At 43.4% G+C, this 27259-nt stretch overlaps 1 protein-coding gene across 3 annotated transcripts in view; it reads right to left on the bottom strand.

Moving 5' to 3' along the window:
• Positions 1-27259, bottom strand: part of ABR (ABR activator of RhoGEF and GTPase) — a 444215-nt gene that overhangs the window by 9616 nt on the left and 407340 nt on the right. For all 3 annotated transcript variants that reach the window (XM_088477779.1, XM_088477780.1, XM_088477781.1), the window contains one exon: positions 97-156. In XM_088477779.1, the coding sequence (XP_088333905.1) occupies positions 97-156 (60 nt within the window). The remainder of the gene's footprint in view (positions 1-96; positions 157-27259) is intronic.

The raw sequence follows: 27259 nt of genomic DNA, 5'->3' as shown, positions 1-27259 counted from the left end.
AGTTAATATATAATAACAACTGAAAATATCAGAGACAGAATTGTGATCAGGTGTGCTGTGTCCTTATAGATGTAATACATTGTGTGTGACACTCACCCCATTCATCTCTATCACATCCACATGCCAGTTCTTGCTCTGTACTGCTTGGGGATCCAACTATAGAGAGAAACCAATAACATTTTACAAATTGACATTCTACAGTGCAACCCATTATCTATGTTATTACTTGCTGGGTCCTAACCTGGAACATAGCTATAATCTACAATCACCTGACAAGCATCTGTACAGATATGCCCTCATACACCTAGTATCGATATGCCATATGGCGCGAGATGGCTGGGCGACGGAGATGCATCATATTGTACATTTCTTTAGACCTGTGTCTTATACACATTGTAGAATCAGAGACAAGCTGCTCATAGGGCACTAGAGACGCTAGGCTGTGACATTACCAGCACAGGAATTGGTTTTACACCCGTACAAAGTCGTAGATGAAGCACAATGGCGTGAGAAAAGGCTGTGGCAGTTCGTACTGTAGCCCTTTTTACACAGATTCAGTCGCACACAGATGTACAAACGTTGCACATCAAATTGGTCAGTGTAAGCTAGCAATGTAGGTTTGTCCCAGTTATTTTATTTGTACGAATAAGACGCACATTTTGAGTGAGAAAGACGATTGGTGACCCAGGGATCTGGCGTGCCTGAAGCCACTCGTATAGGGACACGTCTGTAGTTTCAAGGTGAATAACAATTACCAGGAGGCGGTCAATATCCCGGCAAAGGGGATGCCGGCGCTGAGAATCCCGACACCTGTCAGAATCCCTGGCACCGGCATCCCAAAGGTGAGTAGCAGGGTTAGGTGTTAGGGCAGGGGTGGGCAATTAGCGCCCCCCCCAGCTGTTGTAGAACTACACATTCCAGCATGCCTTTCAACAATTTTGCAATTTGGCCATGCTAAAACTTGCAAGGCATGCTGGGATTTGTAGTTCAACAACAGATGGAGAGCCGCTTATTGCCCACCTCTGCACTAGGTTTAGGGTGCGGGGAGGGGGAGGTTAGGTTTAGGCACTAGAGGGGAGGTTAGGTTTAGGCACCGGGGAGGGAGGGTTAGGGGTAGGAGAAGGGTTAGGATACCTACCGGCAGGTGTCGATATCCCAACCCTGTTGTGATGTTAGCGTTGGGATTCCGAGAACCGGCATCTCGTACCCAACCCCAATTACCAGTACATAATGTTTTGCAATGGGACAGCGCCCTCTACTGTTACAACTATGGTAAGGTCTCCAGTCATGCACCTTGGCCAGGTGATAGCAATACAAAGATAATGTTAATTGATCTGTGCATTGACTGCAAGGTGCAAACAAAAACAATATACAGTAAGCAAGCCAATGGTGATGTAGAAACCACATACTAACGGTAAAACAAAGTGCCTGCACCTGTCAGTAGGACCACTTCTTCCCAAGCACTAAGCAGCAAGTCTATTTCTATCCAATTAGCCATGGGATAGAACTTGAAAGTTAAAGTTTTCCATTTCAACAGGGTCTACCAAGCATTTTCTCATCTATTTATAACCCCTGGGAAAGACAGACAGCCATTTCCTGTTTAAGTTTATATTGCCCAATCTTTAAATAAAGCACTGCAAACATAACTAAGCTTATATCTGCTACATCACAATCAGTAATGGGTATTACATGAGTCATAGGTTTCAAACAAAATAAATCAAGGAGAACATGCAGTTAAGTATAATGAAGTGGGTGTAATACAGAAAAACTGCACTAATAACTTATATTTAACTCCACAAGCAAATGTAACGCATGGTAAATGGTTGGTTCTACTGTTGTTAAACAGCTATTTAAAAAACTAGCAGTAATTTGTAATGATAAATGCACCACCTTTAGGTGGCAAACTTTTGCAAGGAGTGCTGAGTATTAACCGAAGGTAAGCTCTTGTGTCATTTAAAAGTATGATGACATTTTAATTGAAATGAAAATGACTGCACAGCCCTTCTTATACATACTGCAGTTCCCATATACATCCCTAAGCTAGAACCAGGTGATTTCAGGAGTAAATAAGACCATGAGGCTTCCAGGGATTTTGAACCACAGAGTACGAGCAATGGTGTGGATGAAGTTGTAGTCCAATAGATCCGTATTAGATACTTAATACATACTACTTGGTTTATGTTGACAAAATAAACAAATTGAAAACAAAAACATTAAAATTAGGTTTAAATTCACCGTACTTTTATGCAGCATATCACACATTCCCAGTTATTTTACACTGGGTGTTGTGAATTCACCGACGGCCATGCCGCCGGAATCCCGACATCGAAAGCCCGACTCGGGATTAAAGATAGGTGTCGAAATACAGATGCCTATCTTTAGCCCAACGCCGAAATCCAGACAGCCAGCATCACGTACGAAGGTATGCAGGGACAGGTTAGGGTTAGGCACCACTGGGGACAGGTTAGGGTTAGGCACCACTGGGGACAGGTTAGGGTTTGGCATCACCAGGGGGAGGTTAGGGTTTGGCACCACTAAGGGAGGGTTAGGGTAGGGAGAGGGGAGGGTTAATATACTTACGAGCCCCTGTCGGGATGTTGAACCTTCGGGATGCCGCTATTGGGATATGAACAGGCGGCTACTCAGCCACCGGTATTTCATACCCAATCCATTTTACACTATGAAATGTCTCCAAACTCTGACATTCTGAGCAGCGAACAGGACAATAATAAAATCTGTACATATGAGATGATTATTTCGGGAAGTGTAGTTTATTGTAATAAGACACCATAAGAAAAGCGTCCCAGTGGATATTTAAGTCATATCATCATACAGAAGACTGTCACACTGATAACTACTGTATTAATCTCCAGATGACCAGACAGGCAGTACTGCATAACCGTTCACATTTCAATATCAACAGAGGAATGAGACAAAGGTGAAATGGCACTGACCACTTGCCAGACTGAGGGGTATATTTACTAAAGTGAGAGTTTTTATAAATGGAGATGTTTCCCATAGCAACCAAGCAGATTCTAGATATTATCTTCCAGAATAGGGGTGGGCAATAAGCGTCCCCCAGATGTTGCAGAACAACACATCCCAGCATGCCCTGCAACAGTTTTGCTATTTGACCATGCTAAAACTGTTGCAAGGTGTGCTGGGATTTCTAGTTCAACAGCAGCTGGAGGGCCACTTATTGCCCACCCATGTTAGAAGGTGCTAGTTAAATGTTAAGTAGAATCTGATTGGTTGCTATGGGCAACACCTCCATTTCTAAAAACTCTCACTGTAGTAAATATACGCCCAAGTAATTTTTTTATCTCTGAAATAAAATTCAGAGATCCTGTCTTGCTGATGTAATTACGCGTAGGAACAAAGCTGAATAACATGATCATCTCACGTTTCATCTGTACTCTCTAGAGCTGGTCCAGTAAGAGCAAATGGCCAAGAGTCCCCCATCCGGAGAGACATCAAAGGGATGCTTTGCAGATACTGGATTGAAAATGTTATGCATGCACAACTAACAAGCTCGAGTAAGTGCAATTCAACTGAACAGCGGTCATGAGTCAGCAGGTAGTGATCTACACCGCTAGCATCATCTCCCTTCAGGCCTGTACTGCACAATGGGAACATTCAAGTTCAGGAGACTGGGGGAAGATTACTTTTGCGTAAGTGACCAGCTAATGACATTTATATAAAAAAAAATAATCAGGCAATTGGCAGCTATGTGCTGACCCTCAGGTGTAGTATACCTGGAAGACACATTGTCTTTCTGCCCTTGTATTGGTAGTACAGCAGCTATTCTACCTGTGAGTTGCACTTTACTTGCTTTAATATACAGACAAGTATTGTTAAGTAATTTTTCTTATAGATAATATTTAAGACCATTTACTTATTTTTACAGAAACCAGTTTTCTGGGAGACAATTAGCCATACAAGATGCTCCTAAAACACTACAAAATGCCCATGAAGATAAACAATTAGTCGTGGAAGGCGCAGGAATCTGCGGCTTTGTGTGTTGCTTCTCAGAAAGACTGACTCTGCTGGCAGCCTATGGAGGTGGTAGCTGATTCAGCCTATGTCACTGGCAATGCGAGCAGAATCAGCCTTCTGGGATATAATGCGCAAATCCGTGGGTTTCAGCGTCTTCCTGAATCCGGCCCTAAGTGCAACACTATGTGAACTTTAAATATTATTATTTGAAGACATTGAACAAATCCTTAAACTGTTCTGTTTGAAGAAACTTTTAACAAAAACAACATTTTCAAGTTGAAGTCCAGATTCACATACATCTAAAAGCCTAAGTAATCACACTAGGTCAGGTTGATTGACAAGTAAATGACACTACAGAGAATCTGCCTTAGACAAGCACTGAACAGAAAGGGAAATAGTGACGTATGCTAGAACCTTGGACCTGTACACTAAATTACTACGAGCCCTGACCTTGTCTTACAAAGTTGAATGCTATGATAGCTATAAAAGTTCCATCTAGCAGAACTCTCTCTCTGTGGACACTTGGCATGAACAGGAAGCTCTTACCCTCTGCATGTTTCTAATTATCCCAGCAATTCTAATCATAATGAAGGAAACAGAGCTTAATGAGCTGAGATAGGATGTTCAAATGTAATTGTGAAGGGACACACAGTAAGTAATACAAATAGCAAATTAACCAGGCAACGAAAATATACATTTCACTGGGTTGAAAACGGGATGCATGTACCCACAACTTTGACAATAACTATAGATGAAATACAAACCGTGCATTTAAAACAATTCGGCCATCCAGTTGTTTCAAACAGTTATCTGTGGACCTGAATCAGACTTGCGCGCAAGTTGGCCGCATTGCATGCCTGGAAATAAGGGACTGATTCAGACCCGGTCGCAAGCGCTAAGCACTCGCAACCGGGTCGATGGTGGCCCAGAGTGCATGCGCGAGACCCGGATAGCGACGGGCAATCCGTCGCTCCGGGTCTCGTACCAAAGGGGGCGTGCTGTCGATGTTGAGTGACAGCACGCCCCCTTGGTGGGCGGGCCGGGGGAGTGGCTGCCCAAACGGAGGCGTTCCCCATGTGAACGCCTCCGTTTGGGGCCGGCCCCACTGACATCACGAATTATGTCAGTGGGAGAGATTTCGGCTCTGTTAGAGCCGAAATCTCTCTGGGGCTTGCGGCAACGAGACCCTACCACAAGGGTCTCGTCACAAGCCCGATGGTCGCGATTGTCTTGACCATCGCGACCATCTTCCTGGCCGCTCGCTATAGCTGTGGGTGGTCACCCACAACTATGCGAGCGGCCAGGAGGCCGCACTAAGAAAAAAAAAAAAAAAAAAATCCCGGCCCTGATTCAGAGCGAGCGCTCTGTCAGAGCATCCAGCCATGAATCAGGGCCTAAGTGCGGATCATCTCCTGTATTCAGACTTGGCAGAAAATATGGGGCTACACTGCACCTTTTTCATACGGTTGTTAAAGTAGCCGTTATGAATATCAATGTGCATTTGCAACAGCGCTATAATTTGTGCATAGATCCGCCTGAAATCAGATGGATTTCTATGTACACTGAACTCTGAAAAACCTGCAACTCTGCTGACACGTTCATAACACTTTTACTGGGTACACACTGTACTATGTATCGTACAATACATCATTCAGACGTGGATCGTATACTGTGTACACCAGATCCGTCTTCATCGCATCGTACCGTCTGCTTGTCTGCACGGCAGAAGGGACAATGCAATTAACGACACGGTGCTGTTACATGCTTAGGAAATGCAGGGGGGGGGGGGGGTTCAGTCTGCCTGGAAACCCCCCTTCCCAGCCCACACCATGACCACAATAGAAATAGTAATATAATAGAATTTTACAAGTGCTGCATGTTATGCTCGGTGTCACAAATTAAATAATTAGCACTACCTGTGGATCTTTTAAAATGTATCAGCTAGTAATAAATAACCTGTGCATCAACTAGGAGATCTGGAAAACATTCACTGTTAAGGATGTGCTGTTATAGAGCCCAATATGTACATATATGTCCAGGGCAGTGCTAGGTTATTCTGCTGCTTCCAGACTCCCAGACTTTCTCTAATACTCTGGAATAGTGCCCACATCTAAAATAAAAACATTCAGCTTAGACAGGATGGCCATAACTCCGCATCTAATGGCTTACTGTGATCGCTGGTCCTGTACATGTTGGAATTATGATACACAATACACTTTGTATGACGCATATTAAAGCTGGTTAAGTGCTAATTGTACCCTCTTCATGGACTGGCCATACACGCTCTAAAATCAGGCATTTGGAAACCCCTCTCTAGAAATCCTGCGTTTGCCACGGACATGCATCATGTAATGATACATTGTGGCATCGTAGGGTGTGTCCCCAACTTTAGCCTATGTGCCCAGCTACACCCATTTAGTCACAAATAGACATGAGGCTGAGATGCGTATAACTATAAATTAGGTATAGTTGCATACGCGTAGCATTAGTCTTTTTGCGCAGTGAACAATAAACCACTCAAAATGGTGAATGAAAATCAAATGTGATTTTCAAATTGAAATCAGCGTTTATTTTACAAGGCTGCACCAGGGGTTTTAGTGCACACCTGAGCAGGTACAAATGTTGGGACTCTTTGTAGAACCTCTGGTATACCCCTAACAAATAATATTGAACTTAGAGAGGCATTTTAATAGTAAAATCTGTTCAATAAAGACGTAATATTTTATATCATTCTCTCCAAAATGTTCACGGATGAAAAGTATGTCTTCCTTAGTCCAGTGTAATATTGTCTGCTACTGTAAGTGGCCATATCGTTTCAAAGAATTAACTCCGCTCTTTCAAACAACGATACTCCCAGGTTTTCTTTTGGCTACAGGACACATTTTGTATCCTACTCCAACTATGGAAAACTTATTTTTTTCCGCAGTGCAGCATGGTAAGTAATAAGGGACCCCAATAATGTTCCGAAAGCAAGTTAGGGGAGACCTTCGCCCATTCCGTGACGCCAGGTGATTACATTAATCACAAAACAGTAGCTTCTATTGCTGCACTTGTTTGAAAGAGGAACTCTGGGTTCCAGGGTGGGCAGATATAGAGACTTACAGTTCCTCTCCCCCATTCCCTGGTACTTCCTCATCTTTGCGGCCCCCTGCTGGAGGCACTGGTTACGCTACTTACGTATCTTCACTAGTCAGTGAAGATATGTAAGTAGCGTAAACATGAGGAAATAACATTCGGCCCCTTACGGGCTCGCTTTGCTCGCCGCGCTGTGGGCACGGTGGCTCGCATCGCTCGCCACAAGGATATATTCCCCCTCCATGCCCACTTGGATGGTAGGGAATGACGTTGGACACTGACTAGTGAAGATTCGCAAGTAGCGTAACCAGCCCCTCCAGCAGGGGGCCGCAAAGATGAGGAAGTACCCTACCCTTTTTTTTCCTTTAAACTGATAAACCTGCTCGGAGAACGACCCGTAGCTGCCTTTCACTCCCTACTGCTGATTAGTACAGGTGGGGAGAAGGCGTGTCATTGTTGTTTTCTTTTAAATTGGGGCACTTAATTTTAAAGGTATATGTGGACAAAAAATAGGACTTGTCCATAGTGAAGTTATTGACATCTGCTGCATATCATATTTTTCATTTGATTACATGTATAACATCCATTCACACTGCATGGTTAATACACTGAAATATCACACAGCCCAACAGACCCATTTGTGACTACAAATGTTGGGAGGTAAACAATAGCACAATTGCCAGATCCAACCTCGGACTGTCTGGATATGTAGTAACTGTGCTGTATGGCCAGCTGACATATAGGGAGGACAACAAGCCTCTCAACAATACATAGCACAGTTATACATAATGCATATGCTTCATCCATCAATCATTCACCTACTGTACCTCATTGCTGCATCTAATAGCAAAGTTCTAGTGTTAGAATGTGTTGCAGCTTTGGAAAAATGCATTGGCCCCACACATTACTGATACACTAACAGGATTCCAGGGGCACTACTAAAGGTCACACACAGCTCAGGGCTCTAGCTCAACTTTAAACAGATTATTGTCATTATACATATTCCATGCACTTGTATTAGTGCCAACTGTAACTTTATACCAACTACAAATGTGAGGTCAGGCCCTGAGTGTATTGAGAACATACCAATGATCCTAAAAGGACACAGCTGCACTACTTTGTTAAGGTGGGCAACAAGGCAATGCCCAGGGCTATGGTAGGCACCAACACAATGCCCAGTTAAGATAGGTACCAATGCAATGGCCAATTATGGTGCGCGCAAATACAAAGTCCAACAAGGGTCCTATAAATACACGCACCAATGCTTTATCTAAAGAATTATAATATATTATTTACAATTATATCATTCAGAAATACAAACAAATATTTCTGGATGTTTTACAGGCACAGTATGGGTAATTGTAACCAATTTGTTTCCTAATCTATCTGCCAGGATGTTGTAAAAATTGCTTCTAGACAATTATAGCATAAATTCCATTTTCAGAAAGTCGGCTAATCAGCGTGATTACTATGATCAAGGAATCATTTTTAAAAGGTGATAAGGGGTGGCCAAACCTTTAAATACCCCTGTGTTAAACAATAAGCTACAGCCGGTTTTAGATGTCAAGAAGTGAAATGTGAATGCAATATAAATTACACCAATTAAAAGCAGACAGTTACTCCAGGCAATTGCGACATGTCACGTGACAGCTCCCTCAGGTCAACACACTTCTCAAATAACCAGCAGATGGTTAAGAAAATATGGAGCTATGGTCATACAGCCAGGAACACACAGGGTGCACCTTTCTGGTCCGTGACTCATGATAATAACTACTGTAGCTACACAATTGTAGACAGTCACTAATAGTGCACAATGATTCACTAGAGTTTGACTGTCCGTGTCTGTCTCTGTGATGTCATCAATAGCATCACTTTCCCTGTGTACACACAAGCGCCACCTGACACAAATAAAGACGTTTCCAAGAGATAGATGAACTCATCATGTATCATTTGTTTTTAACAGAAGGTCGTGTGTCATAAAAGTCTGCAACTTAGTTTCCCATACAAGTCAGTCTGCCCCAAGCAGGACATTTCTCTGTAAATGTACAGGGAAAGTACGGTCATTGCCGGCACAAGGAAGAACATAGCTTCATTCAAGCTGTTTCTAAGGGTCATATTTATTAAAGTGAAATTGCGGGAAATCCCCTGAATTTCTATAGAGGCTGCCAAATGGTCAGATTTACCAAGCTCTGGAATGCGAAGCATTCCGGATCTTGACCCAAACCGCTGATGCCAACTGAAGATGGTGTTATCACATAGTAGCCTATAGGCTATCTTTTTGCAATTTCTTCTGGAGAGGGATCCAGAAGATCCCTCTCAGTTGGCCCCCGCTGAAGCATGCATATGCTGCTTACCACGTATGTGCAGTACACGTGTCAACGCCGAACCCAAAAGCAGAGTTTACAGAAAGCCATCACTCTGCTTTCAGCTATTCCCCGGGACAGGCTCTTATCAGAGCCCGTGTGCCGGCAACAGTATGTTGTACTAAATTGGACCGAAAATGTTAATTTTCAAAAATATCTTATCACATCAGCATTATAAATGTGTATTGTGATAAACAGGGCCATAAATGTGTCTATAACTGAAAGTAAAATCAACATCTACTTGGGCTTAGCTATAAAGGGGTTTAAATTATGTACCACAATTTATATAAGAGACAGAATCCTACAGATCTGCCTCTGACGTGTGATGGGACTCGGCGGGGATCTAGACATCAGCAAGTGCATATACACTTGCCAATGTCGGGAGCGACATTGCGACGGCGGGGGCTGCTAGTCAATGTCGCTGATGATGCGCGGGAGCGCGCATCATCAGTGACATAGTCTGTACACACTGGATGATGTGGACGATATGTTGTCCGATCCGCCGGATCGGATGACATATCGTCTGCATATAGTCTAGTGTGTGCCCAGGCTTAGCTTGAGTGCTGCACAATTTTCTACAATGTGCAAAACTGAACTGTTGAAAAGTTTTCACATGAGTAATTAGTCTAGTACAGGCATGTCAAACTCAAAATACCAACCGGGCCGAATATTCAAGGTCTAAGAGTGTGTGGGCCGCAACAAAAAAAAAGTATTATATGCAATTTTGAAAGGTTTATTATTAACAAAAACCAATGCAGTGTCCCCTGTAGTAGTGCCTCTTAGCCCCTTATGCAATGCCCCCTGAATATGGGCCCATTATGCAATGCCCCTCATGCAGTGCCCCAGTAATGTCCCTTATGTTGTTCCCCTAGTAGTGCCCCCAGTAATGCTCCTTATGTTGTGCCCCCAGTAATGCCCCTTTATGCAGAGCCCCCAGTAAAGCCCCTTATGTTCTTCCCCTAGTAGTGCCCCCAGTAATGCTCCTTATGTTCTTCCCCTAGTAGTGCCCCTTATGCAGTGCCCCCAGTAATGCTCCTTATGTTGTGCCCCCAGTAATGCCCCTTTATGCAGAGCCCCCAGTAAAACCCCTTTATGCAGCGCCCACAGTAATGCCCCTTATGTTGTGCTCCCAGTAATGCCCCTTATGCTGTGCCCCCTTTCCTTTAGAGAACAGGCCCCACTCACCTGTCTGTGCAGTACTTAACTTTCATCACGACGGCCGCTGGGCACCCCTCCAGTCCACGCCATCCTGCGTAGATGCTGCCGCTGACTGGATCTAATTAGATCCAGAGTGGCAGGTGCAGGCTCTGCTCATCGCGGGCGATGTCATGACGTCACCCGCCCGCTGCATCACTGGGAACCTCTGATCTGAAGCGATCAGAGGCTTCTGATCGCTTCAGAAACCAGAGTTGCCAGCTTCTAAAGTAAACACTGCCTGATCGGAGCTGAGCTTCGATCGTGGCAGGGGTGTGGGCCGCATATAATATATATATGAGCCGACACTCTCGGGCTGCATAAATTGTTTATTCGAGCCGCATGTTTGACTTGCCTGTTCTAGTACATGTTCTTCCTGCACGTTTTGCTATATCAGATCTTTCTGGCTTGCCTCTGTGCTTTAACCTATGTCTTTCTATCACTAGGAAGACTTTAATTTTGTTACCCTGGGTTGCGACACAGCTCTGACATTCCCTCTGCATTGGATAAAGCTCTATTCAGAGAGGCTTTTAGTTGTTTTGCCTTATGAAACAAAAACATCGCTTAAAAGCACAGAAAGAAGATAAATAAAAATAAATGTACAATTTAATAAAATAAAATGAAGGAAAAAATGAAGGAAAATATAGCATTTTAAATGCAAAAATAAGTATCAGCTGTGTTTCTGAACTGCAAACATTAGCGGAAGTTGCTATTTTATCAGCAGTTCTGAACCTGGGGTATGAGTACCCCGCAGAGATACTCGCTGTGACGTTCAGGGGTATGAGAAAACATTTCTGTAATGGTGGGTCAGGGGTAATCACTGGTGATGATAGACACTAGTGTGTAATATCAGTGTCTTACTGTCCCATACAGGACAGTAATGCCGTGTATCCACTACGCAACATTACTGAGCGATTGCACGATTACGACATCGGAATCGTGCAATCGCTCAGTAATCGTGCACATTAATGTCAGAAACGACCAGCGATGCGTGCTCCCGCTGGTTGTTTTCCGACATCAATCATCGCCCGAACATGCTGGTCAATCTGCCAATAATGACAGATTGCCCAGGTTCGGGGGTGATATATGTGCCTGTTCAGTGTAGGCACAGCACAGACTGTACGATTACAATGCCGTAATCGTGCAGTCGTTTCACAGTCTGCTAGTGGATACGCACCTTAAGACACTGATAATACACAGGAAAATACAGTGACATGATGGTGATATCCAGATTCCTGACAACTCCCTGAAAATGAGAACTAGGACATCAGCCTATGATATTGTATGCTAATATGTTTTACAAGTTTCTAGTTGATTAAAAATAGAAATATAATATATATATATATATATATACGCACACACATACACATTCTTCAATCTATTCTTTTGTAATTATTTTTTAAATCTTTTTGTAGTACATTTATTTCTTATATATACACAGCAGCACCTAAACACATTATCTAGTAGCAATTATCTCCATTACAGATCTTTGGCTTTGCCAATGTTGGGGGTACAAATATCACAATAACGATTGGCAGGGGAGGAACCCAGGTGGAAAATGATTGAGAATCATTGCATGAGATCAAGACCAATACACTTTATTATCTAGTGTTCCTTATCCCTTCCAGGCAAAAGCTACCTTAATTAGTCAGCAAGAAATGAAAGGGGCTGCTGCCAGCACTGCACTTACAGAGAAAGAGAGAATAGGTGTACAGAGCCCCGAGTGACTTTATTATATCTATTACTGTCAGTCTAATCAATGACAGGGCACCATTACACAGCATTCAACCTGAATAAAAGCACAGATGGGTCTTAGTGGAGATTTGCATAATCAGCACATTCAAGCCCAATTACCTAATATCCAAAAATATTTGCAAATGTGCATTTATGGAGAATATACAAAACAAAATCCCACGGAACTCACTGGTAGACGTATAGTACCAGCATATCTTTTCCAGTTGGTACCCAAATATAAGACCTATTGAATATGTGATAGGAAGCCATCTATGCATCACGTGCCTGGCATCTGTGGCGCTAGTCCAGCCCGCCGTGGATTTCATGGAATGGGGTGGCACACAACAAAGATTCTGTCAGCAGCTGCCTCTTACTCCAGCTGGTATCTGCCTTCCTAAGCCCTGAACTCAGCTATGTTCTAACACAATGGCCATTTCTCCAACTACAGTTATTCAGCAATTAATGATTACTACAGGGCAGTTCATCAATAGAGGAACACTGTTTTGTCACATCTGGCTGGTGGCTGAATGTAATATAATACTGTACAGAACAGAAATCCCACACAGCTGAATACACTCCAGATACCAGAGACCCCACAAAGATGCCCTAATCCTACATTCTAGTATCTGATAGATGCCGAACATGACAAATGTTATAGCCTATATTAAGAATGTATTCTATGTCCCATACTAGGACATCTGTAACACCAACTGCAACAATCTGCCAACAAAGGATTTAACAATTCATATATTATTACAACTGTAAGACAGTCTGTGACTAAAGAGTACAGATGTGTCCTCTTGCATCTTTGCCGATTGCGCTACAAACATGCGCCATGCGATTAGCCACGCCCACGTGTGCTACGCCATGCCACGCACTGGGTTCGCTCCATGCAATCCTATGGAGTCGCAGAGTATTCTCTATGGCTGCAGTAATAGGAAATTTCTCGGAAGCATATATTTCAGACATAAGCCGGTTTTTATTTCTGAAAAAGTACTGTTACTGACTGCAATTAATAGATTTCAATTAAAACTCACAAGAATTACATTAGCGACAATATAGTAAGATTCCATTTAGGAACAATGCATTCACATACTAAAAGGAAATACAGTTTCGGCTACGCTAAAGTACTTAAGCTCCCAGTCTGCTTACAAACAAAGATTGTAGTACAATGAATGGGGATACGGCATGTGCCAAATGAACCGTATGCCTGCAGCTCTCCATGTCACGCACAGGATCGCAGTATCACATTTACCCGCCCAGAATGAACATCTGTGTTTAAAAGTAGGACGAATGTTTTGGTCTGTATTTCCATCCTGAGTGGGAGATTCCAAACCTCAAGTGTAGGTGACCAGGCAATTCATTCAACTATACTGCAATTGCCAAACTATTGGCCACCACAATACATACTGAGAAACTACTATAGCTCAGATTACCAACCATACGCATTTTAGGAGCTGGGCCAGTACTGATGGTAAGTATTCTAATATTTTCCCATATAACCCATTTGTCTCCATGCCAATGTCATGCCAGAGTATGCCAGCCATAGTAAGAGAAAGCAAAGCCAACGCAATGAAGTTGGTAGATCAGGACATTTACCTTTTGTCTCAGAAGCTTATTACGAACTCGACCCCAAAGCCGGGCCCCTGTATTGGAGGAACGTTTAGGGCCAGCATCCTGTAGCCTTTCCAGGCAGCAGTGGTCAAGGTGTTCACACACAGAGTTCAAGTTGCAATCTGTCTGCACGATCACCTCCGTCATGGCTCTCTGCAGGTATTGAGCTCTCCCGATTCCTTGCTGCTGATCTGCTCTGTGTCACCTGTCCTTAGGCACTGAGATTCTGTTATATCTCCAGACACCTGCACAAAGAACAGGTTCCTGCCTCCCACCTAGCCACCAGGTTACTGCTCTCTCTGTATAGGTCACTCCTCATTCCTTCCTTCCGCACACACTTACTAATCCATTCTTGCTCAAGAACAGATCAACTATAAAGTATTTTCTGGTCAGAATGTACTGGAATCAAAGCTCAGCTTCCTACCCTACAAAAATAAATAGAGCAGAGATGCAGATAACACCATCCAGCCAGGAAGACTCCTTCATATAACTGAGCACAGAGACTTACAGCCTCACACAAGACAGCCTTACTCTCTCCCCATTCTCCTCCCCCCCCCCCCCCCCCACCCAGGCTCTCCCCCTGCCTGGGTTTTTAACTATTCAACCGCTTTAAGGAAAGGAAACGGAGATCATTTGTAAACCTGCTCCAACATACCCTTCACAGCTACGAAGTTGGTACCTACATTATAAAGGCATTAATGTATGACCTACCAGTAATAATACAGCTTCCCACATAAGTTGTATCCCAGGTTTTTATTACAGTAAATATTAAATTATTGTAATTTAGGGAAAAAGTAAATTTCTGCTCCAAGGACCTGATTCAGAGATGGATGATAATGTGATCGCAGCTGTGATTTCGGACGCATTGCAGCGGCGAATATATGCTAATGGTCGCAAAGCTTATCCGAGCATGAGGACGCACACTGCTGCCATCTCATGTGTACGACGTCGCTTACCTGCGTAGATATCAGAAACACTGATGCGCATCGAGCAGCCATCTTGCCCTTTCGGCAGGTCTGACCTGCCGCAGCCTTGGGAGCTCTCCCGACAAGCAGAGCTGCGTAGAAGATCGCACAGGCTAATTTATGCATGCCCATGAAACGGCGTTCAAATGGACAGACACGCCTGCGTTTTTCAGACCACCCCCAAACGCTTACACCCCGTCACGCACTTTGCGATGGATTCCTCTGTGCGGCCGTAGTTGCAGTGCGATCGCTGCACATGCGCATTGCTGTTTGTACGCATGCGCAAAACGAAATACGCTTGATAGGCGTCCGTAATCACCATTGCGTCCAGCTATGAATCAGGCCCTCAGCCCACTACATGGCATACTGTGTGTTATACCCTTTCCCTGCTTGCTCTTGCAACGCTTTTTTCCCTCTGCTAAATTAGATAAACACAGGTCAATCAGTATATACAGGGCAAGGCAGGCATAGCAGAGAATGACAAAGTGATCCTTTCCACTCTCTAAGCCCAACTTTAATGATGTAAATAGAGTCATGCGCTCCGACAGCTGTATAGCTTATAAAACTAATTTCCACATTCCACGTCAATGGACCAATGATCTCAATCAATTTTTACTAAATAAACAACCCTAGTGTGTATCTGTGCCCATGTGATAGGGGATATTAATTGTAAGCTCTACTGGGACATGGACTGATGTAATAGACTAAAACTTTTCCTATTGCAGAATATACAGTCAGGTGCATAAATATTGGGACATTGACAGAATTTTCATATTTTGGCCTCTATTCACCACCACAATGGCTTTGAAATTAAACAAACAAGATGTGCTTTAACTGCAGACTTTCAGAGTTAATTTGAGGGTAATTTGCATCCAAATCAGGTGAACGGTGTAGGAATTAAAACGGTTTCTATATGTGCCTTTCACTTTTTAAGGGGCCAAAAGTAATGGGGACAAACTAAACAATCCTAAATCTAACTTTCACTTTTTAATACTTTGTTGCAAATCTTTTACAGGCAATTACAGCCTGAAGTCTGGAACGCATAGACATCACCAGACGCTGGGTTTCATCCCTGGTGATGCTCTGCCAGGCCTCTACTGCAAATGTCTTCAGTTCCTGCTTGTCTTCATCAAGTGAAATGCATGCTCAATCGGATTCAGGTCAGGGGATTGACTTGGCCATTGCATAACATTCTACTTTTTAGCATTTAAAAAACTCTTTGGTTGCTTTTGCAGTATGCTTCGGTCATTGTCCATCTGCACTGTAAAGCGCCGTCCAATAAGTTCTGAAGAATTTGACTGAATATGAGCATATAATATTGCCCGAAACACTTCAGAATTAATTCTGCTGCTTTTGTCAGCGGTCACATCATCAATAAATACAAGGGAACCAGTTCCATTGGCAGCCATACATGCCCACGCCATGGAGACTACCACCACCACTGATGAGGTGTCCTTTCCTTCTCCATACTCTTCTCTTCCCATCACTCTGGTACAAGTTGATCTTTGTCTCATCTGTCCATAGGATGTTGTTCCAGAACTGTAATGGCTTTTTTAGATGTTGTTTGGCAAACTCTAATCTGGTCTTCCTGTTTTTGTGGCTCACCAATGGTTTACATCTTGTGGTGAACCCTCTATATTCACTCTTGTGAAGTCTTCTCTTGATTGTTGACTTTGATACATATACACCTACCTCCTGGAGAGTGTTCTTGATTTGGCCAACTGTTGTGAAGGGGTTTTTCTTCACAAGAGAAATAATTCTTCTGTCATCCACCACAGTTGTTTTCCGTGGACTTCCGGGTCTTTTGGTGTTGCTGAGCTCTCCGATGCGTTGTTTCTTTTTAGTCCCAAACAGTTGATTTGGCCACGCCTAATGTTTTTGCTATCTCTCTGATGGGTTTGTCTTGATTTTTCAGACTAATGATGGCTTGCTTCACTGATAGTGACAGCTCTTTGGATCTCATATTGAGAGTCGACAGCAACTGACTCCAAATGCAAATGTCACACCTAGAATCAACTCCAGACCTTTTACCTGCTTAATTGATAATGAAATAACGAAGGAATAGCCCACACCTGTCCATGAACTAGCTTTTGAGTTGATAGTCCCATTACTTTTGGCCCCTTAAAAAGTGGGGGGCACATATAGAAACCGTTGTAATTCCTACACCGTTCACCTGATTTGGATGTAATTACCCTCAAATTAAATCTGAAAGTCCGCAGTTAAAGCACATCTTGTTTGTTTCATCTCAAAGCCATTGTGGTGGTGAATAGAGGCCAAAATATGAAAATTCTGTCAATGTCCCAATATTTATGCACCTGACTGTATATTAACTTAATTTACATTGGAGGGGCATTACACTGAGATACAAAGTACAGATCTTAGATTTGTCCTAGCTGTTAGATAGCTGCAGAGAATATATCATTAAGCAATCATAAGGGGAGGGTTAGGGTTAGGCACTAGGAAGGGAGGTTAGGGGGGGGTAGGGATATGAACCGGTGGCTAGTCAGCCGTCGGACTTCATACCCATTCCGTACAAATGTTGTACATCAAATTTATCAGTATAATCTAGCAGAGTGGTTTTGTCACTGCCAGTTGTTTTATTTATGTAAATAAGATGGACATTTTGAGCGAGAAAGACACTCAGCGTGGCCGAGGTGCCTGGGACCTAGCGCAGAGAGGGGCTGTTTGGCGCGACTGAAACCACAGTATATGAGGACACATCCTGAAATCCTTCACTCCTTTGGTCTACGTGACACTGCCCTCCTACCTCTCTGATTGTTTCTTCTCTCTCCCATCTCATGACTTATTTTCCTTCCCACTTCTATTAACAGAAGGTGTTCCCCAAGATTCTGTTCTTGGACCTCTCCTATTCTCCCTCTATACGTCCTCTGTAGGTGAACTCATCAGTTCCTTTGACCTCCAATATCATCTTTATGCTGATGAAATTCAGATCTACCCTTCCTTCCCTAACTCCCACGTCTCCTCGCTCGTATCTCCAACTGCCTCTCTGCTATCTCTTCCTGGATGTCCCAGCGCTTTCTTAAACTTAATATGTCCAAGACTGAGTTGATCATCTTCCCACCCTCCCGCATAACCTCACTTCCACCAATTTCATTATCAATTGACGGCACAACTATCTCCTCTAGCCCCAAAGTGCGCCGTCTTGGAGCTATCCTGGACTCCTTCCTCTCCTTCAAACAAACACATTCAACACCGTTTCACAGTCCTGCCGCTTCCATCTCAAAAATAGTTCCAGGATCAGACCCTTTCTCACCCTGGATACTACGAAAACTCTCATACACTCACTGGTCATCACCAAATTGGACTACTGTAACCTCCTTCTATCTGGCCTCCCTGACTCCCATTCTCTCCACTGCAATCTGTCCTCAATGCTGCTGCTCGGCTCATCTTCCTCTCCAAACATTCTACATCTGCCTCCCCTCTCCTACACTGGCTCCCCTTCCCCTACAGAACCCAATTCAAGGTTCATACACTCCATTACAAAGCCCTCACCCAATCCTCTCCCAATTACATCTCTAATCTCATCTCCCTTCACACTCCTGCCCACTTCGCTCATGAAATTTATGCCGCCTCTCCTGCCAACTAATTACTTCCTCCCACTCCCGTCTCAAATTTTGCCAGTGCTGCTCCCTACCTTTGGAACTCTCTCTCTTTGCTTATCAAACTCTCCACCTCTCTACAAATCTTCAAACAGGCTCTTAATACCCACTACTTCATCAAAGCCTTACGGCTCTCATCCTAACCTACGGCTACATGCTCCTTCCTCCCTGTCTACCCCATCTGTGTCACACCTGTTTGTCTACCCCTCCCCTTTAAAATGTAAGCAGGGCCCTCCTCCCTCATGTGCTTCTCCTTACTTCTACGTTCATCAACTCCCATTCTCCCTCACATGGACACCTAACACTTGGTTGCTTATGCCCTGCTTATTTTGAGCATTTGATAACTAATGCAGCAATGTGTATAAAACATGTCCTTATCCTGCATTGTATTGTACTGTAGTCACTGGTATCTTGTTCACTTATATGTTTATGTACCTTTAAGGCACTGTGGAACAATTGTGTCGCTATATAAATAAAGGATAATAATAATCAGTATGGCACTTGGATGTAGATGTAGCACACAGTGTGATCTGTGCTGCATCTTGAATATGCATCATGGATGCAGCAAAGGTAATTTCCCAGACTACAGTAATTAAATGTGTTCCCGAAGAGAAGCACCCACACAAAAACTTATCTGATTTCTTAATACTGAAACTCTTTGTCCTGCTGTTTTATACTTACAACTACCGTGAAACAACAAAAGGCTGGAAAAACCATTTGGATAAAGGTAAAGGATGGTTTTAAACACAAAGAAAGTTTCATAAACTATACAGCCTTCCTCCAAGCTGACCTGTCTGCAATGTACATTCCATGTGCTCTCCTCATAAAGGCTCATTCACACTCTGATTTGGAAGAACGGCTGAACGCATCCAATACACATTGGGAATATAGATGGCCATTGGGACTACTGGTCCCTATGGTAACCGTATAAAAAGAAACATGGCTTGTCTCACGTTTCCCATATGTATTGGATATTTTTATGAAGTGTGGATATGAAGTTAGTGGGATAGCTTTAAGACATCATGTTATTTTATCAGTCACATCAATGTGCTTTACAAAAGATAACTCAGAGGGCGGAATTCAATTGTTTGCAGCCCCTATCGCGGCCGACGGAGCTATTCAATTCTTGCTCCTGTCGGGCGCGATCAGCTCCCAGCGCTACATTTCAGCTCGCAGCCCCAGGGGGATGAGAGCTGAAATGTGCGAAAAGTGACCTGTTTGGGCGACCAAACATCACTTTTCGCGGTCGCGCCCAGCACTTTGGTCGGGTTTAGCTGCTTTACGCGGCTAAACCTGACCTCTATGGGTACGATCAGCGCAAAAAACGTCAGCAATTGAATAGTTGAAAAGTACAACACATATAAAATGTAAATGCATAAAATCTATTTGAACAGAACACACACAAACACAAAACGAAGAATTGAGTAGATGAGACATCTTCATTTAGATGTCTGTAAAACTTCAAAGTCCTATATCATGAACCAAAATAACAAAAGGGATCATTTGCAATACAACCCAGCGAATGTCTTATCTGGAAGCACATATGGATCACATATTAAATTAAGTGCTCCATCCAGTCCCCTGACCCAGAGGGTTTTGTATGGTAGTTTTATCACATCTGGAAATAAAATAGATTTTAAGCATGTGTGGTATTGAGCATTTGTAATGCTTGTGTGTCAATCCCAAATTTCATACCTTATATGCTTCAGTTGGATTCACAGTATATTGTATTGCTTAATTCTTAAACAGAAGGCGATGAGTAGAGTATAATAAAGCATTGTTTAGGGATTACCATCTAATTGCTAGGTGCACTGGAGCAGACTTGAAGCTGGGCCAGGTAACCTGAAGTGCCTGAGGTGGTCTGTACATGTCTATGCACTTCTGCTTATTGCATTTTATTAAGGTGTACCCATCACCTACAGGATGAACCAATACTCAGCCAGTTAATTTTCAAGCAGCTATGGAGATGCTGGAGCTAAAACATGCCACACTTGACTGGTGGAGGACATCGTTGATATTTGTACCATGCCAATACAAAATAAATGTCACCATGAATTAAGATTAAAATAAAGTGGATGGAGATAAAGTACCAAACAATCAGCTCCCGCCACTTTAGAGGATGTGTTTCAAAAGTGACAGTTGGGAGCTGATTGGTTGGTACTTTATCTCCGTCCACTGTATCTCTCTACAAGGTTTAGTACATAGGGGTCTATGCATTAAGTTTTGCAGAATGTATGTAATTGTTACTTTTCACTATATATCGCATCATTACGATGCGATATATAGCTTGACTAAGTAGCGATTCATGTATACTTTCCTTTTAGGCGATGCGATCCGGTATCCAGTGATGCAGTCTTCTCCTGCAGTCCTCTGCATTCGGTAAGGCTCTCCCCTACTGTGCATGCGCCAGACCAAATCAACTCACAGCAGTGCTACAGCTGGTGTGGGGCAGTGAAGAGTAGAGATGATCGGTTCGGTTTTATTGCTCATCTCTAGTTTGTTGACCCGGCATATGCATATACCGGGTCACCTTAGCAAGACATTGCGGCGGCAGCGGGGGGGCACCGGCAGTTAATAGGACGTGACTTGGAATATGCATATGTCGGGTCACCTTACTAATGGCGGTGGGGGTAGGGCAGAGCAGGGGGCACTAGGGCAGCGGGTAGTAAGGTGGAAATGCCCTGGCATACGCATATGTCCGGTCACCTTATTAATATATATAGCGGCGGCAGTGGTAGGAGCAGTGCTAGGAGGCACTGGGGAAGCCGGCAGTCAGGGGGAGCCAGGTGACTCAGCATATGCATATGTTGGGTCACCTTGCTAATAGATAATGGCGGGTGCTGTGGGGCGTGGGAAATAGGGCACAGGGACAGCGGGCAGTCAGGACTCAGAGGAGGTGAGAAAATGGAGAAGGCAGGGAGACAGTTGCCTTCATAACAAAACTACCTACGACATCGATTTTGCAAAGCTGAAAGCTTAACTTTCCGAGTTTCAATGAATCACTCTTCCCATACTACTGTATTGGGAAGCGATAGCTGCACTAATCAGGGGAACAGCTGGAGAAATCTGTAACCCTTTCTATGAATGGGGTGAAGCAGTGAAAAGCCCTGTTATCACTGATATAGGGCTTTTCACTGCTATATGAATAGACCATATATTTCCTATAAGCCACTAGTTCCAGAAAACGCAAACTGTTTTTTTTGTCCTTTATGTGTCTATTTTTAATGTGTCTTTCATATGCAGAGGGTTACGACTAGGGATGAGCGGTTTGTATTCTGTGGAATCTGACCCGCTCTGAACATGTGGAATTAGAGTTCACCCGAGCCACCGCTTGGGTGTTCCCGTCTGACTCGGATTCCACTGCGAGGCCGAACGTCATCCTCCCAACGTCGGATTCTCGCGAGAGTTCATCTCTACATAAGGCGCTGAAACCGGGACTTGCGCCATTTCGTTTGCATGCTGCGTACTGCTCTGCTGCGCTATACTCTGCTGATTAAGTGCTGTGTCGAGACTCACAACTGACTTTGTATAGGGGGCATACTGCACGCTGATGTATGCTGCGCTATACTCTGCTGATTAAAGTGGCTGTGTCCAGACTCACAAGTGGCTGTGTGTGCAAAAAAAAAAAAGAAAGTTAAAAAGTTTAAAAAGCAGTGCTTTTTTCTTTGTGCTGTACCCAAACTGTGTATACAAGCACCGTGACTCCTTGGGCTGTACCCCATTGTGTATACAAGTACTGTGACTCTGCAGGCGTAGCCCACTGTGTATACAAGCACTGTGACTCCTTGGGCCATAGCCCACTGCGTATACAAGTACTGTGACTCTGTTGGCCGTAGTCCACTATGTATACAAGAACTGTGACTCCTTGGGCTGTACCCCTATGTGTTTACAAGCACTGTGACTCCTTGGGCTGTAGCTCACTATGTATACAAGTACTGTGACTCCTTGGGCTGTAGCCCACTGTGTATACAAGTACTGTGAGTCCTTGGGCTGTAGCCCACTGTGTATACAAGTACTGTGACTCTGCTGGCCGTACCCCACTGGGTGGGTGGGAGGGCCCACACACAATTCCATCTTGCACCACCTTTCATTTCTGCCACTGCTGTGTGGCAATGTTTCATAGATGTGCTTCAAACTGCGGTGTCTGTGCCGCTGCTCTGTCTCTTAGTAGCCAGCCAAGCTCACTGTAGCCTTTGGCCAATAATGGTTAAAACAATATTGTGAGCTGGTCTAAATTTGACTGTAAAATGACTGGAAATAAATGTTATTAAAATTAATAATACTCTAGGAATAAAAAAAAACCCAAATTATGTAATTCTTGCTTTTTTTGTCCATTTTTGTAAAACATCCAAATCCAGTCACGGTGATTTGGCAAATCCAAACGACAAATCAGAGCTAAATCCAATCCAGCAAAAATGGTCCGGCGCACATCCCTAGTAGACTAACTCAGCAGCATGCTTATATACTGCAAATATACAGGTGGTGAATGAGATCGGGAAACGAAAAAAAACCAGCATTCTTCCCTAAAAGTGGTACAGATGGGTCCTCTTACACTGTTGCTGCAGTCGCGCCAAACAGCCCTCTTTACGCCCCCAGATCCTAATGCGACTCTGCTAGCGATGGGCGTCTTTTTCGCCCAAAAATGCATCTTAGTTGCAATAACATGTGACTAAGATTCACCAGGAGACTGATGATCACTTGTATATCTGTGTGCGACGGAGTCTGAATCTGTATACGAAATGCTAGATGCAGTGACCACAGAGTTTTCCGCGTCAAGTTCCGTTTTGCTTCATATACAGACTCAGTCGCACACAGATATTCAACTGTCGCATATGAAATCAATCACATTTTAACTAAGACACATTTTCGGGGGAAAAAGGTGCAAAAAGAAAGACGTCTGGAGTTATCAAAGTTGCACAGGATCGGGCGGCTCACTTGCGCCAGGTGTCTCGCACAACATGGCTTATTGAGGCTAGATGTATTAGGGCACCTCTATATAAACTGGAATGGAAAACATGGGCTATGTAGCAGAATTCAAGTGATTACAGACAAAAAGGTCTATTTACGAATCTTCTCAATATAGCCCGAAAAGTGTCGCTGCTTATTTCCGTATATAACCACAATATGAAATGCCTTTTTTGGGGATATTTATAAAAAAGTTTCTTGCCAGAAAAGTGGTTCCAATAACAAACTGTCCCAAAGAAGAGTGAAAAGTAATGTTTGAGAGGTGGGTTCATCAAGGTACAAATATACCCCCAGCACGCACCTACCACTCTGAGCAGCCCATCACATGCTATCTAACCTGAAACTAGAGTTACTAATGTGTCCTACCGCACAAGGAGAAAGCTGAGGATACCACTCTAACCAACTGGCCTCCCACAGCTGGTACATTGGTGCATTTATATTTTTTATTCATAAATTTCTGATATAAACCAACTTGTGTAGGGGTATTATATATAAAATTATGTATATAGTTGGCTTTAGCTGCTAAGCATGGTTCTTATATCAGATATCCTACGGCGACAGAACCAAGTATCATTTATTTTACAAGTCAATGGAGCCAGCAGACTGCAAATATACAACAAACTCGTCTCCCATGTGGTGTTATTGTGTGGTGTTTATTATTATTGTCATCGTCATATATATTTTCTGGCACTCTTTTGTGGATACAGATTTGCTGCCACTTGTGATACTGGCTTCTGACTTTAGCTGATAACAGTGGCTACAGCCAGACAAAACCTCTGTGGTTCTCTCACTGGATATTTCGTCTTACGTCTGAAGCAGTAACAAAGAATGGTGCCCAGCAGTTTTATCCAGCAAAAAGAAAGAAAAAGGTAAATCCCATTTGTTCAGGGAGTCTGCTTAGTTAGCAGAGAATAGAAGATAAAATATGAAGACCATCAAATGAAAACGTTCCCTACTCAATCTATTATTTACAATGACAAAAACTGGCATAGTGTAGGAATGACACGTCCTGTCTGCATATACAGTATCTAATACAGGAAAATGTCTTCATTCAGTTACATGTCCTTGAAAAGATAGGAATTAGTTTTAAGAGCAATAACCCGAATTGACCACTAAGGTTTATGTACAACTGCCTTCATTAAAATATCAGCTAGTATAAAGTAATAAGTTAAAAAAAATATGTAATTACCATTCTAGGCAAAATCAAGGGAAAAAGTTAATAAAAACCTAATTTCTTTTCAACTAAAAAGGTGATAAAACAATTACAAAGCTTATGGGCCCCATACATCTGCGATGGATTGCTGCGAGCCCGCGATGCTGCAACCCAGCATCGCAGAAATCCAACATGTTGGATTTACCCGATTTGACAATCGCGATCAAAAAATGATCGTGATTGTCTAATCGGGGACATTTAACATGGAAAATTTCAGCGATCCTGCGATGGATCACTGACCATCGATGGTGGCCGGCGTTTCCACCTGGCAGATCGGCATTTCCGCGTTGCAAGATCGTGGAAACCCCTCTCTGATGTATGGGCACCTTTAGAATTGATATGTTAAGACATGAAATAAAATTCAGGTCAAAATTGTTTAGTCCAAGATATGCAATTGTAAAGAGGGACAAATGAAATCCACATTTAAATAAAAAGGAAATAAAAAAAAATAAAAAAAACAGCAGCATTTTTCTTCTTTAGAAGGAAAAATGCCCGTGAGCCACATCTGCATTTAATCGCAGGTCCAGTTTCCCAGATGGCACAAAATCAGTAATGGCTGAGAGGGGCCAAACAAGCTTTGACAGGAACCAGTCACAAGCACAAATCTTCATAAAGAATTCAACAAACAAACATGTCATCTCTTGGGAACTCTGATGCTAAGAACACCCAAGGGTCCACATCAATTTACTACCCACCCTTAGACACACTGCAATGTAATTGGGAAATTTTCCAACACATACTAAACGTTAAAGCTTAGAAATCCTCATTCCTCTGGTTAGATATAAATATACAGTTCACAAAAAAAAAAAGATGCGTCTTATTTTAATTTAGCATGAAGAACTGCACTTTAATAAGAATTAAAATCCGAACTCACATTAATGCGGCTTTCAAAACCTCCTTACAACAGCGTTCACTCTGAGCAAAAAAATTTGTGGGGGGGAATAGGGCTGGCAGCATTAGGGACATTGCTGGGGGCATGTAGCAGTTGGGATGGAGGGGTTAAGGACCAGCAGCAGTTGGGGTAGAGCTTGGGTTTAAAGGCAGGATGAGATTGGGGTAGAGCTGGGTGTAGAGGGGAGAAAGGTCAGGCAGTGCTAGATTTGGGGCAGGGGTAAGTGCAGATGGCAGCTGCGACAGTTCTGGGGAGCAAGAAGGGGACTACGGGCAGGCAGTGCTGGGGGTAAGGGTAGATGGCAGCTGGGGCAGTACTGGGAGGCAATGAGGTGGTTAGGGATAGGCAGTGCTGGGGGTGGGGAGGGAATAAGAGTAGGTAGCAGCTGGATGAGTACAGCGGACGAGGGGGTTGGGGCAGGCAGTACTGGGAGATAAGGAGTGGCAAAAGTAGATAGCAGCTTGGGCAGTACTGGGGAGCAAATAGGTGGTATGGGGCAGGCAGTACTGGGGGTAGGGAGGGGGTAAGGGTAGATAGCAGCTGGGGCAGTACTTGGGGCAAGTAGGAAGTAGACACGTGGTCATCTTAAAATAGCAGTAGCAGCCAGCCGATCTCCCCCACCACTACCAGTATTGTTTGGTAAATGTTAGCACCCCCTTCTGGCCGCCCGTCCACCAATCTTCATTGTTAGCAGCAGCCGTGGGAAGTTACTCTCAGCCCCCCACAGCACCAAGCAGCCACCTACTACTCGCTTATTAAGCTTACTTGAATTATCCTCAAGGTCAGGGAGTGCAGCCACACGCAAAGACATAGCCTTCACATCACATCTCGTGTCGGGTGCGTGTAGAGCCAGAGCCAGGTGCCTGGTCCCCTTTCTCAATATGTGTCCCTGTAGTGCCGGGGGCCGCAGCATCCAGGAAAGGGCTGGCTCCACCCCCACTTTTTATAGTCCTCCCTGGCCGGGCCAGGGAGACATCGATCATTTAATCAGGAGCCTAGGGATTGGCAACAGTGGAGCACGTCTCAAGGGACGCACCTATTCTGCATAAGTGAGTCCCCGGGTAAGCACGTATTTGCGATCACTGTTACAATATTCATATTTATTACTTAGAAGCATCAATAATTCATCCAATTACTAAAAAAAAAAAGAAAAAAAAATTTACTTGATACAATACAACAACATTTTGGATACAATTGGAAAGATAGATAGGATTATGACTACAGAAGACAACTTTTTAGATACATACATTGAAAAAATTTCAATTACGTACCACAAAAAAATCAGAAATGGCTAATTTTGTAAATTATATCATAGTTAATATAATGCAGAGCCTGGCAGGTCATGCTGGGGGTGGTAGTTTCACATCAGCTGGAGAGACATGTTGAGTAAGCATGATATAATATATTGGTCTGTCAGTCTGTCTCTAAGTTTGCATAAACGGGCTAAGAAAAATGTTTATTTGCACAGTATAAAGCACACATATTGCCTTTCTCTTAGAGACAGAGGGGTGAGTGCGCCTGTTTTTCTTAAATACATTTGTTTGACTGTGAAGAGAGGCAGGAAAACAGTCTAGGATGGAATGCTTCTATTAGCTTTCCCTAAACCCTGCAAAGCATTAACATTCCAG

This window comes from Taudactylus pleione, unplaced genomic scaffold (assembly GCF_031769625.1).
Source record: "Taudactylus pleione unplaced genomic scaffold, aTauple2 ptg000203l, whole genome shotgun sequence".
NCBI lineage: Eukaryota > Metazoa > Chordata > Amphibia > Anura > Myobatrachidae > Taudactylus > Taudactylus pleione.
This window is presented reverse-complemented; position numbering and strand designations above follow the sequence as displayed.